The sequence below is a fragment of the Anthonomus grandis genome, chromosome 7 (assembly GCF_022605725.1).
Source record: "Anthonomus grandis grandis chromosome 7, icAntGran1.3, whole genome shotgun sequence".
Lineage (NCBI taxonomy): Eukaryota > Metazoa > Arthropoda > Insecta > Coleoptera > Curculionidae > Anthonomus > Anthonomus grandis.
In genome coordinates this window covers 31,119,358-31,137,159 of record NC_065552.1, presented here as the reverse complement: position 1 = coordinate 31,137,159, position 17,802 = coordinate 31,119,358, and the positions used below count along the sequence as shown (strand labels likewise).

The following is a 17,802-nucleotide window of genomic DNA, read 5'->3' as shown; positions in this document are numbered from 1 at the left end:
TATAAAAACCTGTCTTTTATCCGAAAAGTCACGGACTTATTGACCCGCCCTCGTATCTAGTACCTTTCACATAATATTTTCATCGTACATATTAAACAGAAATGATGCAGCCCTGACTAATACCGGTGTCAGTTCTAAAATTATCGAAATGTGTGTTATCTATTTTTCTCTGCACTTATTATTTTCGTCCCAATCTCCGCTAGTATTAACCATAGATGCTGCCATTTTACTTTATCGAAGGCCTTTGTGTAAATCACAAAGCACATAAACATAGGGGTATTAAATTTACGACTTTTTTTGGTTAACTGTCTCACATTTAGGATGTATTCTCTTGTGCCTTTTCTAGAGCTAATTCATGCCATAGTACTTTTGATATTTTGGGAAAGAGAAAATTTTTCAGTCCTCCGTGCATTATATAAAGCAGTGTTACATTTTAAAAAACTTAATTTTTAACGGAACTCTTAACTCTAAACTAAAAGCAAAAGCAGTTATATGTGAATTGTTTATTAATAATCATACAAAAAAAGATAGATCCAGTAAGTAGTGAGTTAGTAAGCAAATGATAACACTAAGTTCATTTAATAAGAGGCATGTAATTGTTTTTTATTCCTCATCAACTGGGTAATGTCAGGCTTGATAGAAGAAAGTTGAATTTTCATATCTGGTTCGGCATCCAGTCTATTGTGGTATTTTTTTTTCTAGCTGTATATGCTAAAAATCCCGTTTCACACAAATATGTTATTGGGAGCGGCAAAAGAACATTCAAAGCTTCTGTGGCAAGTTATGGATATTCATCACGAACCCTGCACCAAAAATCATTTAGCGAAATTGTTTTGAACAATGATTCCATACTTATATCCGATGTCATTTTTTGATATGATTCATAGATCTGATTTGACATATTTTCAGGCTTCTGCAATTTAGATGAAAAAGGGTTTTGAATCCATGAGTTTATTTTCAGTTTTGTATTCTGTTCTTCAGGAAAGTAAGATTCAAGTCCCTTGCAGATCATTGAGGTATTGCACCAATTCAACAAATATTTCATTTTGAATATTTCTGTATCACTAAGACTATGGTGACTAAGGAACTCACTTAGCAATGAAAAGCTTTCGATTTCTCTTTTTCTATCTTGTTGTTAGCATTGAAAACTATTGTCTGTTTTCCTTGTAGTGGCAGGTTTAATTCGTTAAGTTTTCCAAACATGTCTGCTAAAAATGCTAGTCTAAATAATCAGCTTTTATCGGACAAACGGTCTTTTAAATTAAAAGGAACATCTGTAAGAAAAGCTTCTAATTCTGTTCTTAGTTCAAACTTTCAGACTCATCAAGAACCAATTTTAGATTTGGTGGCCTTTTTTTTAACCGCGAGTGATTGTCTATGCAGGATGCAGTGGCTGGAACTACAATTTGGAGCTTTCATTTTTATTCGTGATATTGCTCCTGCTGTTCTACCTGTCATTGCCTTGGCTCCATCGGTACAAATATCAATGCAATCATGTTAATCGTGTTAAAAATTTCTTCTCCGGTTGTGTTAGTAGGCAGCGATGAGTACATAAGCAAGTTTTCTTCGAGCGAATATTTATATGGATATCACACAATTACTAGCAACTCTCCATTTGCAAGACGAATTTGTTTCGGCGCGTAACTGTATCGTTCGAAAGCGGCACAGTAGAAAGATGCTTTACAGATTTTTCGTCGAGCATACATTTTGTTATGTCTACCACACATGGTTTTATTAGCTTTTCAGCGATAGTGTGCGCTTCTCCTGCTTGGGCAATGCGGTAACTAACCAAATACGATGCCTCCGCGGCCTTTTCATTCATAGTCTGAGTCGCATACGTCATAGTTTTTTGGCTTCTTAATAATTGTTCTTTTTTACGTAGAAAAAATTATTTACTTTTGTTTTTGAAGTCAGGATGTACAGTTTCTAAATGTCGGCGCATCTTAGCAAGTACTATCGAACTATTAGGAAGGAGTTTGCTGCACAACATACAAAGAGGTGAGCCGTTGGAATCAACAAATCCGAGATTAACGTATGATTCGTCATACTTTCGTTTTTTCACCTTCAGTGTGTCATTAGATGTTTTACTACTTGACGCCGTCATACCACCTTGATTTGAATTTGACGCATCATCCAAGCGAACCACATTTTTTGCAACACCTTTAAGCCAGCGCTCCATTCTTCTTTAACACTAATTTTATTTGGTAATTTTTATGACAAATAGTATCTCTTGACGCACGAAATACAAGATTTTACAATAACTACGAACAACAACAAGACAAGCGAACATAAAATACTGAGCGCGGTGTGAGTAAATTTTACGGTACGTTGCTTGATTAATAAACTCTCCGCGCCAAACAATCCTCCTTTAAGCCGCGTCCAGCTCTGCACCACGTCGCGAACCAATTTGGACATCGAAACGAACGCCGTCGCGAACTTAAAAAGTGTTGCAGCTCGGCGCTCGTCGCGATCCAGGGCGAGTCGGTTTTCTGACGAAACATTAAAGGATTGGTACGCGACGACGCCAAGCAAGTCTGGATGGGAAACGAACGACGAGACCGTACGACACGATTTGTTTCTTTATTTTAGTATTATTTTGGCTATCGGCAGGAGTCATGGAGTGGACTGACGAGCGTATATCTCTTTTAATTGCGTTCTATAGGCATCATGAATGTTTATGGAATCTAAAACATGCATTCTATTACAACAAAAATAAAAAATTTGATTCTTGGACTCAAATATTCTCTAAGTTAATTACAATGGTGGATGAAATTAAAAAGAAGATAACTATTTTGCTTATTTATATAAAGTTATTCTTCTGCTTCTACAATAACATCTCAAGATTTGTCATATTCCCAGAACCAACGCCCAAATTCTCAGCTCTCTCAATATCCTATGTCGCCACCAGACTACCGTAATTCACCTTCATTACTTTGTTCTCCCCCCCAATGTTTTCCTGGAAACCCTTCGTCAGAAGAACCTACATAATGAAGACCTTGTAAATGCAGTGATACGCAACTCATTTGTAAATTTGTTTAAAAATACATAAATACAAAATATGCTAGGAGTTAAAATTTTACCTGAATATTTCCCTTCAGTCCTTCAACTAGAGCTTTGCATACTTCTGGAACTATTTCGCTAATGGACTGCTTAGAGATTCTGAACAAATATTGTAAACTTGTGTACGAATCTCCTGTTGCCAGGAAACATAGGGTTACAGCAAGTCTTTCTTGAACCGAGATTGCTTTTCAAAACTTAGTATCGTACTTTCCTATTTTGGGCCTAATCGCATTCACGAAATACTCAAAATCTGACATTCGCGTAAAATTTTTGTATTAACCAGTAATCTTTAAATCCGCAAGCAAATTATTCGCACCATATTTCAGTCTATTTCTATAAATTTCTGTTTGCCACCATCGACTTTGTTTCCGTTTCGGTTTTTTACTTGATAAAGCCTAATGAATATAAATATACGCAGCAGCAGCAACATCCATTCTGAACTCTAAATTAACTACTGACAAAAATTAAAATATCAGTAAAATGGATCGCACAAACGGTTGCAATGCGAGGTGCGAAGCGTTGTTCGGTACAGCATACGTGAACGTGGGTTTTCTGCTCGCATCGTGGTACGCGACGTGGTACGGTTGCGCGACGTGGTACAGATCTGGACGCGGCTTTATATTTTACCAGCAACCATCGAATCATCTCGAATTCCTCAGAAACTTCGGAGAGCCAGACGATTTTCTCCGAAGTACGCGTCGACGCACGAGCACGAAAAACAGCGCGACGAACCGAGATTATTCGATTGCTTATTTCCCCTACTAACTTTTCAATATGAATACATGCATTCATTTATTATGACTGCTGGCGGAGCCCTACCGGGGCTCCGCGGACTCACACTTTGAGTAACGCTGATATAAAGTATAACTTTATTTGCGTGTGATATTAATGCTACCATTCTTTAACTATTGCAATCTAGCAGAGTTCTTTTTTTAATAGAGGGATGAAAGTCGACTTTGTCTAGTCATCGGACCACTCTCCAGTTTCCCATATCTTTCTGCAGAAGATTTATTAAAATGATTTTTGTAGCTCTTCATTCTATGATTATTTTCTTTCGTAATAATTAGTGGATTTTTCTGGCCGTTGCTTTGCACATTGACTCTTATTATTCCAAAGTTTTGTATACATTTTTTGTCAGTATTTTTTTTCTGGTTTCTATTTTTTCCGAAAATCGGGTCGCAAATGGATCTCACATCCTTAAAAGAACTTTATCATATATACACGGTGACAATTTAAAAACTTAAATGGGCCATATATTAGGAACAAAAAACTGAATAAAAAACGCTGAAAACAGTTTATATAAGACGAAAGGAGAGCAAAAACAAGCATATTACCTCACCCATTGTTGCATCATCAACTTTAGTAGGTATATTATCAAATTTTCAGATTTTCCCAATTATAGTTTTAACATAATCGATCGATGCGTGAAAGAGTAAAAGTATGTATTTGTATATTACTATATTTATATTATATTGGTTATTTATGCCATTTTACTTATAATATATTGAACGACGACACACGCTTTATGCCACATGGATTGATTCATGGATTCATGAAATTTTCCATAGGATAAGAAAATTTAGACTAACGGAATAGGATAAGGTTGTAGAAACATAAAGAGCCACTATTTTTTAAGGCGAAATCTTTCTTTTATTTATTGTATAAATTGAAGAAAAATATCAAAAACTCTTGAATTTTTCCTCCCAATTGTAAAAAGTAAAAAAATTTTGGTTGAAAGGTTAAAGAATGAAAAAAAATTCTTGCTTTAAAAAATTTGGCACCTTTATTTTTATATATTTATTTGATAAATTTAACCTAAGTGCTATATTTATTTAATTTTTTGGTGCCTTATTGCGGATGTACTAGACTGTTCTTAACCAGTTATTATATTAACTGAAATATTAATAAACATAAAAAAATATTCAAAACATAAATAACATTCACATTAATTTTTTTAATAATTTTTCAAGAATTACCTGCGAGACTATTTTAACAGTTTTGTTATCAAATCCGAGTTCGAATCGAAGCATTAATTTAAATAAATAAAAGCTATAAAGTGAAACGAAGTTATTTAATTCCCTTTTGATATTTTCAGTTGGGTTCAAAAGCCGTATTATTGGATTACGTTTAATAGAATGCTGAATTTGATAGACTGCCAGTGAAAAGTGGAATGGATTATTGAATTATTGAAGCTTACTTTTTAATTTTACTTTTATATGGATTTGATATTTGAGGTACGTATTTAATGAAATTATTTTTTTATACTTACACAGCAACAGGTTCCTTAAATTTGCCGCATTGTTGAATTTGGAACATGAGATCGCCCCCGTTTACGTATTCCATCACAAAATAGAGTCTATCCTAAAATAACAAATATAGGATAGTAAGGTTATTAAAATATTAAAACTTAAACTATAGTTTTGTCAGATAATACAGGAACATTCACCGATTTATTTATTTATATATTATATCAATTATTTAGTGTATCTAAAAATAAATACAACCAAGCTGAAGTCCAAGAAAGTAGTTTAGCCAGTTCGAGTTTCTAAATAGGTTTTTGATAATCACGTATTAATGAAAGATCTCCAAAACCATATTTAAAATCCAGTAGCTACTACTTACCATAGTTTGAAAGCAGGAATGTAACTGAACCAAAAACGGTGGTTTACTGGATAATGCCAACACCCTTTTCTCAACCATGGTGCATTCAACGTCATCGTCCTGAATAATTATGTCTTTTTTCAGAATTTTAATGGCATATAATTCATCAGTGCCTTTTCTTTCGGCTAACATAACCTATAAATTAGTACAATACAAAAAACGTTCTCATAAATTAAGCTTAGTTTATTTAGTACCTTTCCAAAAGATCCTTTTCCCAGCACCATCAAAAAATTAAAATCTGATGCCCTAATGATGTCTTTTTTGCCCATATTGTGTGGAACATCTTTGTCTTGGGTGATGGAAGGTTTCTTCGTAATAGAGGTTTTCTAGAAATTAATTTCTTTTAATAAATAATTAGATAAATAAATAGAAACTTTTAGTAGTTTGTAACTATAAACGAAAATTAAATTTTGGATTTTAATTAATTAAACATTTTATAGGAACCAAAAACTTTAGAACAAACATAGAAAATTTAGTGTTGTATTTAACTAATTTAGTATTTAATTAATTTAGGTTCAATGCTTGATTAAAAAACTCATAAAAAATACCTTTATTTCTCGCTAAGAATCAAACATTCCTAAAATGTTTAATATTTCCATTTTTATTGCAAAAATTTAATTTATTTAAAACGAGACAGGTTTTACCACTCTACCAAAGTACATACGCACATCAAAATAGTCTAGAGGACAAAGTGATTGAAAATAAATTAATTAAAATGGTAATTCGATAATTTATTCAGAAAATATTGAAATTAAACAAATCTCGATATTTGATTTTAATTTAATTTATCAGAAGTTCAAAAACCAGACGAAAATTTAAAAATAATTGCATCTTTGTTCATAGCTTGATATAAGTTTGGTATACTTCTTATCAAATATCGTCTTGGTCAACAAATTGTTATTACTCTGCCATACAGTTAATCCCTTTCCCTATCTATAATCTCATTAGAATTCAAATCGGATGATTGCCTAAGCCTTCGCAATATCTAAATGTTGTGCTGCTCCAAAAGTTAGTTATTCATGGTTCTTGGAACATGGAGAGAATTGAGTGGGAAAATATTGTCACGCATTATAAAAGCCCTTCGATTTGTGCCGTGTGTGGATGAAAAAAAGGGAAAAACTTTTAATAGGAATGAGATTAGTTCAAAAAACCTCATATCATCGGATTTTCTATATAGTGTCTTCTGTTAATTTCATGAATGAATTGCAAGTACAATGCGTAGCATGATTTTTACTACATCCTCTATCTTAAATGCAATTCATGACGGTTCTCGTTTTTGATAAAGTTTCCAAAGTTAATGAGTGAATGAATGAATTGAAACAGTCGGCAGCCAGAAGGCTGCTGCGCACATAGATTTCTTGATGAAACCGTCGTAATCTACCAAAGGTTATCAGAGGCCAATAGCCTTGGAAAAGCCAATCAGGTACTTTGGTCTAATGAATTGTATATCGTTGGGCAAACTATGTATAAGTGTTGCCTATATATTTAAACCTAGCATTTGTAAGTGCTGGGCAGTTCCGATAACGTGGTCTGCAGTTCTTTCCTTCTCCTTACTTCAACGGCACTCACGTGTCAAGTTAAAAGACCGGTCACTAGCCACATTTCGTGTCTCTTTCTTCTTACGATCCCAGTCTCCACATTTCCAGCGTTGTCAGAGTGATCGGTTACTCAGACAAGCTAAAACTTCAAATAGTGCCTCTAAGACTTTTGTATAATCCAGCACAAGCTTGAAGCCCACTTTTTCAACCCTTAGTAATCTTAATGGCGACTCTGCTGTCCAACCAAATGCATGCCACTGTGTTGCGGTATCAACATCTTTTATTCGCATTGTTACACAGAAAATAGCATGCTCCCCAGGTGGTATGTGGGGACTGCACCAGTTGTATAATTAGCTGTCCATGTATCAGTTGGTCCCCCATGCAGGTTTATTAAAGTTCTGCGATTCCTCTCCATATGGGTCACAAAACCTTTATAGTTTACTATCACAGGTGCCATATAGTAGCTTTTTGTTCTCTTTTGGGGCTCGTCCATTGTGCCCAAATACACCTCAGCCTAAAGGCTTATTGTGCTCACCCTGGTATAAATCTATACTACTCTGTACCAGCCAGTACAGGTCTTTTGCTGCTGTGGCAACTAGTGCTTCTGGGTCTAGTGTGTCTAGTCCTAAATATTTATTGCATTTTGCGGCACAAGGCCTTGCAATTGCAAATTACATGTCGGACTGTTTCTAGTTCATTTTCGCACAATTAGCAATTAAGATCTCCATTATACACTGCAATTCTGTTCAGGTGTTCTTTATCGACCATGTTTCCCGTTCTGATATCTACAAGTGTTCTGAGTTTGTTCCTTTGTCATTGTTTCGTCTATTTTAAAGTTCATAAACCACTTTTCTCTCTTCAGCTGTTTCATTTCTGTCCAATGAGCTTGATGTTTTCTTTTCACCCTTCGTGGCACTTCCAGTGCAGGTTCTGGTCCGATATAAGGTGTCGTCAAGCCTTTACTTGCAAATTCATCGGCTATTTCCTTTTCTGGAATATCTGTACGCCTCAGAACCCATATAAAACTTTAAAACAAACACAGAGTTGCGGTCTCCTAAGGTTTTCAGTTCTATGAGGCATTCCCAAACCAGCTTTTAAGTAACCCTAGGGTTTGATAGGGCCTTTAGGGAGACTTGGCTATCTGTTATTATTATATCGCAAATATTTCTGTCTGAAAAACTGTGGCATGTCTTCCAAGCGGATGGAACGATTCATGCTTAGGGTTTTCTCAAGAAATTCCAGCTCCCGTTCCCTTGTCGGTCTGGGATCTATCTCTGTACCAAATAAGAGATCCGTCTGGTCTGCGGTTCTGCATTCTTTTCTTGTTGGATATTCAACTTTAAATGGTGTGCGGAAGCAATACTTTGGAATCATGCGTTTAGAAATCATTTTTAATTTGATTACCTCACAGATTCTTGATATTCTTTGGTGTTTTGTCAAATTAGCTTAACTGTTATTTCCCATTTGCTCCAGTCTCAGCATTGCTTCTCCTTGAATCAGGTGTAATGGTGGGAGGTTAAGAAGGGCTTCCATGGATGCGGTTGGTGTATGGTGTCTTTGTATTCTACTCAACTTAATCCTTGCTCCTACTTGCAAAGTTTTTGGCCACTACGTTAGTGCAGCATAAGTTATAGTGGGCACTACAACTCTGGTATAGATCCAGTGCGCTATTTTGGGCTGCGTTTGGTCGTCAATAAAATTAATTCCGATCGCTTGGTTACTTTGTCGATCCTATGCGTTCCTAATGCGCTAGTAATTTGGAGTCCAAGGTAAGCCCCAGATATTTTACCTTTCCCAACAATGGAATTTCTTTACCATGCAAGAATAGTCACCCAAGGTCCTCAATCTGTCGTCTTTTGATAAATGGTACAAATGCGGATTTAACGGGACTGGTCTTAAGACCTTCCCTCTCTATCCAGTTTTTCACGATGTTCCGAGGAATTTGTCTCACTATATTAAATTCTCCTTGGACCAGTATCACCAAGTCACCTGCATATCCTGTAGTTCTAAAGCTTTTTTCCCCTAGGTGAAAGAATACCTCCCTGTGGACATCTCTGAGTTACAAAGGCTTCCAGAGTTTCATCCAGCAGTTCCCATATTACTGTCCTGCTTCTGAGCATGCAGTCTATCCACCTGTATGCTCTCGCGTCTACTCCATTGTCAAAGCTCCTTCGACGTCCAGGAAGGCAGTTAGTAACAACTCTTTGATTTCCAGAGTCTGCTCTGCCATAGTTATGAGCCTATGCAGCGCCGTCTCTGTAGATTTGCCTACGATGTAAGCACATTGATCCTGCAGCAAGGGATTTCCGATCAATGCTCCATCGCTATAGTCGCTTTCTATTAAAAGGAGAGGATAAGAGAGAATCATCTCCCTCCTCTCCCTTCATTCTAATTGCATGATGCAATTTTTTTAGAGTCTGGGTGCCACGTTCCTGGAACCCAATAAGCACATAATAGTAGAATGCCGTGAGTGAATATTGCTCTGAAGTCATTAATTCTAAATAGTTTATACACTGGCAATATTCATGCAATAATTTTGAGCTTCATTTCTCAGCTGACTTACAGTAAGAAACATTGTATGGCTCTTTTGGGACCAGTATGTCTCTCTTTTACTTGCCAAATCCTTAAAAAACGCTCATTCTCGAAGATAAAGATTCTGCAATATCTATATCAATAGCTTATAACTATGTTTGACGGTTTAGATGTTGTAGATTTACTGAATAAAAAACATGTACTCAGTTGAGCAGATACTTTAAAGAATTATTTCTTTTTCGATCCATAAACACATAAGTTAAGTTAATTAGGTCACTTATAATTAAGTTAATAGGATAAACGTGCGGAGGTCTAAAGATCTGTCAATAAATAATAAAAACATTTGATCTTAGCAAACAATAATTTCTTCTAATAAGAATTTTATCTATTGTAGACCTAGAAGAACACTTTGATGTAAGAAGTTCGCTGATCAGTTGATACATGATTATATATAGTTAAACAGGTTAAATTTGGCACATATATGACTTACCCTCATTTGCGTTTTAATTTGTGCAATATCAATACCCTCCTCCGGCACCGGAACATTATAAAACTCTCCTTCCTCTTGAGTAAGTAATTTAAACCAACCGTCAGCGGGGGCTTTTAAAATTTCCGAAATCCCAAATGATAGGGATCCCATAAAATCATTTCGAGACGTTCTGTCCCAATCCCATACCTCTAGGAGCAATCGACGGTCTTTGTCTTCAGGCTTCAAATCACTAAAATGAATTTTATTTGTTTCTCTTCTTAACTAGTTTGGACAACATGGAGATCGAGTTTAAAGCACATCAGGTAGATAAGACTTTTTTCTTTTTTCTGTACAGAATATTTCATTAAGATAATATGTGGACATAGAAATGAAATCTGGTTTTAGACATAGAAGCGACAAATTTACTTGATATAACTATACAAAATATTGAAAACAGTATTGTCATTTATTCACTAAACGGTGCAACTTCTATGTATACTTTAAAAAATCCAGTCTCGAAATGTTACCCTATAAGGTACAAGGATAATATATACCACCTATACACTAATCGAAAGCAGATCTTATTTTATAGATACTTTTAAAAATATATTTTAGATTCATTAGTTTTTGTCACAAGAGATACTATTAAACAGGTTATTTCTTAACTGCGCTTCACCTTCGTTAGGTCGTTATAAAAAGAAAAGCTGCTATGAATATAGTTATCTCCGGAGTTACTTCGTTTCTGATATTTAAAATATCAGGCGCTATTTAGCTTCAACGAAATTAAAATCGTTAGATTTAGTTAACAAATAGATTTTTTCTAGGTAAATAAATACACAACTTGTTGGCCTGTTGTATTCTCTTTATTTCTTGTTTCCTAGATAAATAAGCATTAAACTTCTACGACTTTTATTATCAAAATTTTGGAATATAACGTCTACTTTTTTAACCCATTATTTTCAGAAATATTACCAAAAGTCCAATCAAGTACCTTCTTATCTGTACACACCACGCTGACAGTATTCCATAGCCGTAAAATTCATAGATGTCAGTCAGCATCATAAATAATTTTACTCGTACTGATGCATTTTACTTATGGATTAGTGGTAATCGGAAAATTTACCAGGGCATATATTTTAAAAAATTATATAAAACTGGGACCTTTAATAAAAATACAGTTGACGGAATACCGTAACAACTCCTAAAGTAGAAGAAGTTATACTTGATGCGATAGAAGATCTTTTAAGAAAGATCTAGAGAAATAGTGGTAAGAAGACCGCAAACCTGCTGGTGTAAACTCTGCTGCCTCGGGATTTTTACCCAATTATCTTATTTAGGGACGAGGCACTTTTTTTATGCGATTTACATCGTTAGTCAAAAACTACAGTATCTGTGTAAGAAAAACAGCCTTTATGTGCTCTAGGAGCTAGTGAAATTATTGGCTCGTACTTCTTCAAAGACACTGCTAGATAAACTCAATTTATGGAAATAAACGTTCAATTCCTGCATATTTAACCGCAATGGACCTGTGAGTTGGATTAGAGTGATGGATAATTTCTTATGAAAATATGTCTTAAGTGTGCACCAATAGGCCTCGGAGGAAGATTTTTTGAATGTGTCGAGAATTGAATTTTTAGATTACGCTTCGTTTGAGCCAGCTGCAGTGCCTATATACTTGGAGTAATATTCAAAACTGTTTGCGCAGATGTTTTTTTTTAATGATTACTGCTTCTTGTCTTAACATTTCTGTATTTTATAAAGCTAGTGATTTGAGCTCATTCCAACTCATTCACAATGTCAAATACACTTCATCCTAAAAATACTTATTGTACCTACCCTAACTCCCTAACATATAAGGTACTCCTAAGGTATTACCTAAGCACAGGTGTGTACAGGGTGTCCCAAACTCGAGGGTGGCCATTGGGATTTCGAAAACCGTAAGAGTTACGGGGTCGGTTAAATGGAGGCAAAGTTGCGCAATTTGGAGTTTAATAAAATGACGTTAAAAACTTTTAAAATTCCGGATACTTCCGGAGATATCCGAAAAAAAAACCGAAATTAGTCAAAATCGTTTTTACCTTCTAGCGACTTCATTTAAAGAGACATCAGAAAAGTAAAAAGTTTTTTATTGCCACTTTTTATGCTCTACAATGTGGCGCACAAACTAAAAAAATCCGACGTTTCCTTTTTTTTCGATCATCATTAATTTATTTTTTCAATTTATATTTTCTTATGGGCGCCATATTAGATTTTAAAAAGTATTTTTAATTGCTTTTAAAATGAGGTATCGCACTTGCATGTCGGATTACTCCTTCTAGTACTTCCCATAAGAACTCCATGAGTGCAAGAGAGAAGGATATATAAATTGGCTAAAAAGTGACAATAAAAAACTGTTTTTAGTTTTCCGATGTCTCTTTAAATAAAGTCAGTAGAAGGTAAAAACGATTTTGATAATTTTCGATTTTTTTCGTATAACTCCGAATTTTAAAATTTTTTAAACGTCATTTTATTAGGCTCCAAATTGCGCAACTTTGCCTCTATTTAACCGGCCCCGTAACTCTTAAGGTTTCCGAGATCCCAATGGTCACCCTCGAATTTGGGACACCCTGTACAAGTTGTTTGCTTCTGTGGTTCTTAGTTCTGCTGGGTTTAGTCCTTCTTTCATCTAAATCTTTGGCATATGCTGTATCACAGTTCTCCTCATGTACAAATTACGTTTTGGACAGTTTTAAGCTCCCTATTGCATATTTTGAAATTTCAGTAGAACACTCTAGTTCTATTTACTCGACCTTGCCTATGCCTTTCATTTTGGTTTTCTTGCCTATATAATATTAATTTTGTAGCATATTGTATCTATTTAATTACGTCAGTTTTGTCCAGTGGATTAGGTTTTGTATTTGCTGAGACTTACTTATTCGCTAATTTTACTTTATGAGTTATGGTCTTCCAGATGTTTAGTTGCCTTATGTATTCTCATTTCATCATACTAGCTTTGCTAATATTTTGATTTATAATTGAGGGCTGCTAATTTAAAGCAGAATATTTTTTCAGATGTGTTTCTTAATTTAAAACCAAACGAGTAAATCAGAAATCGTCAAATCGTCAATACTTATTTTCTCAATCAGTATTTTGAATGTAAAAGGCATACAAAACAGAATTTTTTAAAGAAATTATTATGTTATTATTACTTGTGATGGATTATTCTGATTGTAATTTCCATGACTTGTACGGATACTATGGATTTTAAAAAACCAACTTTTATAAGTTTTTTCTAATTTAAACGACTTTGTTTTAGCTTTTAAGGAGTATGTGTGTGTGTTAATATATTAAGGTTTCGGAGATATTAATAATGGCAAATGCCCATTTATGATATTAATAGAGAAAATTATAAAGATTTAGCTATATAAAATTATGCCGTAGATGTTTAATGATAAATACTAAGACTGTGCATACGTTTATTAAAAGATACAAGATAAAAGAAAGTAACTTTCTACCTTTGTCACTTTGAGGTTGAAACTATCCGATTAAAGTATTGCTTCTATAGAAACTATAGCTATACCATAGGTGTTGATAAAAAACAAAAGCTACTTACAAAGTAAGGGTTTCATTCCACTCTGGATTCAAATTTGATTTAATGGTCTTGGTCTTCTTTTTGACATTATCCGAATCACCCGGGATTAGTTTTAATTTTACGTATGGGTCGCTCAAGCCGTTTGGGTCCATGGGTATCAAGTTTCTTCCCTGGCATACTAAAAGCACACATTTAACGTCAATTTAAGATATAAAATGAAAAATGTATGTGTTTGGTTAAAGGTTAAAACTGCCAGTTTTAAAGCTCAATTTTTATAAGTTCTTTGGACATTCTTTTGTGATCTTTTAATATTGGAAATTATAAGATTGATTGAAATACTAAAAAACAAAAATACACCAAGAATACTAGGTTCGAGAATTTAAATGGTACGGGCCATTGCAGGAATTATTTTAATTCCACTTCAGATAGTAGGTGGAAAGTTTCAATTTGTAAATTTCTAGATAATAAATGGAAATAACCGCAATATATCAGATACTAAGTGGCGTGATCAATCAAACTGCCTTTAAAGATCGCACAATTTAAAATAATGGAAGAATTTTAAGAAAACTCGTCCGAATCATTTCGAGATTTACAAGACATGGCATATTTGAATATCTGATCTATCTGATTCAATAAATAAATACTTTTTTTATAGGATTCATCACGGCGAATTAATAAAATTTTACGAAATATAGGTGTTGATAGCATCATGCATCGAACTTCTCAAGGTCCTCCTTAAGATAGGATCTGCCGGAGGAAATCTAAATAGACCATTGAGTCTCAGAGGAGTATGGGCTCAAAACAGTGACTGTAAAATTAACCTAAGCTAATACCGTCTATATCACGGTAAATGATTTAAAAAAATAAGTTATCACTATAATCACTATATATCATTATAGAATATTTATCGCTCAATTTGAATACTTAGTCCAAGGTAAGGATCTAAGCATGAGGTCCTGTTAGAAATTGAGCTTGATTTGAATCTTGGAGTAATAAAAATTTGAGTATATCGATTTTATTTGTTTTCTGAACCACTTCAAAAGAACACACCAGGAGAACGTAGATCAAATAGATGACATATCTAGTGATCAGAAAACTGAAGAATGCGGTTATCTGCAACAATCCATCTCATCCAACTCAGAGTCAATAGGATAATAGTACACCAAATTATAATGAAGTTTCGAAGTGTTATAATACGAAATAACTGGGACATGTTAATTTATTTTTTTTCTTGCGTATCTTCTTTAACATAAACTTTTAAGATAAAATGTGTCCTGTAACAGAAGCCAATACCGACTTTCGCATTTTAAATGCAACATGCTTTATAATATTCAATTTGAAGATACTTGGCATTTTAGATATACAGGTTGGGAAATCGATCATTACTAACTTAAAAGCGAAATATAGCAACGCGTATTTATGCATGTCGTACGCTCTGCTACTCGTTTGCTAAGTCATTGTTTTTCCATACGACGTTAGTAAGTATCTGGCTTTGATGATATTATTTGCAATAGCATTTCTCAAAATATTACGTGGAAGTTCAGGCATTTCTAAAACATTTTTCTGATGTAGGGTTTATATATAAACATGAGTGTACAACCCGCATAGAATTATCATTTCAAAATGTTGATTATGCTGAGTGAAATTTGCATATTTAACAACTTTTTCATCATCTCAATTCATCATTTGAGCACAAATCCGAACAGCTAGGAGGTCATTTAATATCATCAGTACCACTAATAAGACGGCTAAGAAAAGTATTTGGTAATGAGGTATTGATATTTTGGTATATAAGGAGAATATTGAAAATACCGATCTCATCTCTAAATCAAGGATGATTTGAATGGCAAAAAGAACTTAGTATTGCAGCAACTTAAGGCATATTTGGGCGTTTAAAGTACAATCAATAAAAAATTGCCCTATAATATGGTTTTTCAAAATACCAGCCCAAACATTCAATTTTTATTGATACTGAATTGAAAGTTTCTATGGTCATTTTCCCGAGATCATTATCGCAGATTCTGAAAATAGAATGATAATAATGATACCCTTTCGATAGAACGTACTTGCACTCTAGTGTGGCATTTATGACAAATCAAGTCATGTCTCACAATTTAAAATCACATTTCAAATTTTTTTTTGTAAGTACCTCTCTGTAAAACATCAATGGAAGCAATCACGCGTAATGGTTGATTCTTCAACCTGTATAGCTTGCTATTAATTCCGTATTTTTTAGAGGGCGAAAAAGATGCTTTGATAACTTGAGATATGTAGGTATGATATAAAAACAGATTGCTGGTTCACACTTACTTTGTTAATAATTATTACTTTTTTATTTTATCTTATAAGCTCCAGCAAATATGATATGGTTTAGGTAAGTATATAAACTCCAGCAAATATTTTCAAATAAAATTCCCGTTAATAGGAAGAACGGTATCGAAGGTATGGCCAGTATAACTCCCTGATCTAACACAATTATACTTTTCATCATAGGGGAATGTCGGAACAAATTTCTACAAAATTAAACCTTAAAATAATTATATACAGTTTTGCATTAAATCTAAAAATACATAATATTTCCTATCTATAATAATAGCGAGGAATCGAAAAATTGCATAAAATACAAAGTGTTCTATTAGGACTAAGAAAGTTGGTTTTAACTGATAAATGAAAAAAATCCGTATTTAAGTTACCAAGAGACGTCTTTGGTTGTTTTTCCATTTAATCGAATTTTTTCAATTAGGGTGGTACATACTGTATTTAAACACTTACCTACAACAGTTAACTTATTGCCCACACAACTAATTTTCAATTGAATCCTCCCTCGTCGTTCGGTATGATCGCAGCCGCACAAGTTTGGCACACTTTCCTCGCACCTTTTGTGAACGTTCATATCACATGCTGAAAAAAACGAAAAAAAAAATCGATAAAAATAGGCACAGTTTTAAACGTTTTACGGAGGCATTTTATTCGTCATTCGAGGGCTCTCAGTCGTTTTTTTCAGGGGCCCGTTCGTTTCGAAAAATGTTCATTAAGGCCCTTAGAGGCGAAGTAATAGGGCGACTAAAATGTAGGTCAGACGTGTTCGAGGTTTACGTTTATTGCCAAAAAGACACTTTTATAGACAATTGAGGATGATTCTACAGGCAACTTAGAATCTATTGGTTATTAAGTTTGTTTTTATTACAACGAGTTTTATGATCCAGAAGCCGGAGAAGTTTATAAAAGATACATTAATATATAAAGTGTTTCAAAATACGACGCTAATCTTTAAAGAGATGAATCGAGGGGGAAATGAAAGTGTTTTTAAGAAGGAACATTAAAATAATCCTATGAAGTCTCTTAACTCTTGGGCTATACTGTTATTTATACAGTGCATTTATTTCAAAACAAACAACACTTAATACCTTCTTAAAAAAAAAAAAAAAAAAAAAAAAAAAAAAAACGGACATTTTTGGTCACTATCTGCTGGTACGTCAACCGATTTAATTTTTTTTGGCACTGTTGAAGAGCCGTTTTAATGCTGCTTACAATAATGTATTACACGATGGACGTTTCCATTTAACATATCAAAGTGAGGTTAGCTAGAGGTGAGAAGGTGATTGACAGAAGTTTGCCAAAAATAAAATTAAACTTCTTCTATGTATATCTAGATTGACGTGATTTTTTTAAAGAGGTTATTAAGGGTAGTTCGTTTTGAAATGAAAGCACTGTATAAAAAAAATTTGCACTTAGTATACGTCCTACCAAAAAAAATCATAAAAAATAAAAATGTAAAATACCAAATATAATTAGAACTATTGTGCTACAAGAATGTGATCCTTAAAAAATTATATACTTTCTTACCCAAATTTATACTTATTAAAAAGATTAACTTTAATTATATAAAAGTAATAAAAATAGTCTAAATACAGATCTAGATACATTTTTATTTTAGTTTATAATAAATAAATTAATTTAAATATTAATAT

General features: G+C 33.8%; 1 protein-coding gene across 1 annotated transcript in view; it reads right to left on the bottom strand.

Annotated features, from left to right (window-relative positions):
- Positions 1-17,802, bottom strand: part of LOC126739010 (protein kinase C, brain isozyme) — a 103,536-nt gene that overhangs the window by 28,104 nt on the left and 57,630 nt on the right. Inside the window, exons 5-10 of the mRNA XM_050444534.1 lie at positions 16,604-16,732; positions 13,853-14,009; positions 10,282-10,510; positions 5,916-6,047; positions 5,683-5,856; positions 5,330-5,421 (exon numbers count right to left, since the gene is read on the bottom strand). Coding sequence (XP_050300491.1) covers positions 5,330-5,421; positions 5,683-5,856; positions 5,916-6,047; positions 10,282-10,510; positions 13,853-14,009; positions 16,604-16,732 — 913 coding nt within the window. The remainder of the gene's footprint in view (positions 1-5,329; positions 5,422-5,682; positions 5,857-5,915; positions 6,048-10,281; positions 10,511-13,852; positions 14,010-16,603; positions 16,733-17,802) is intronic.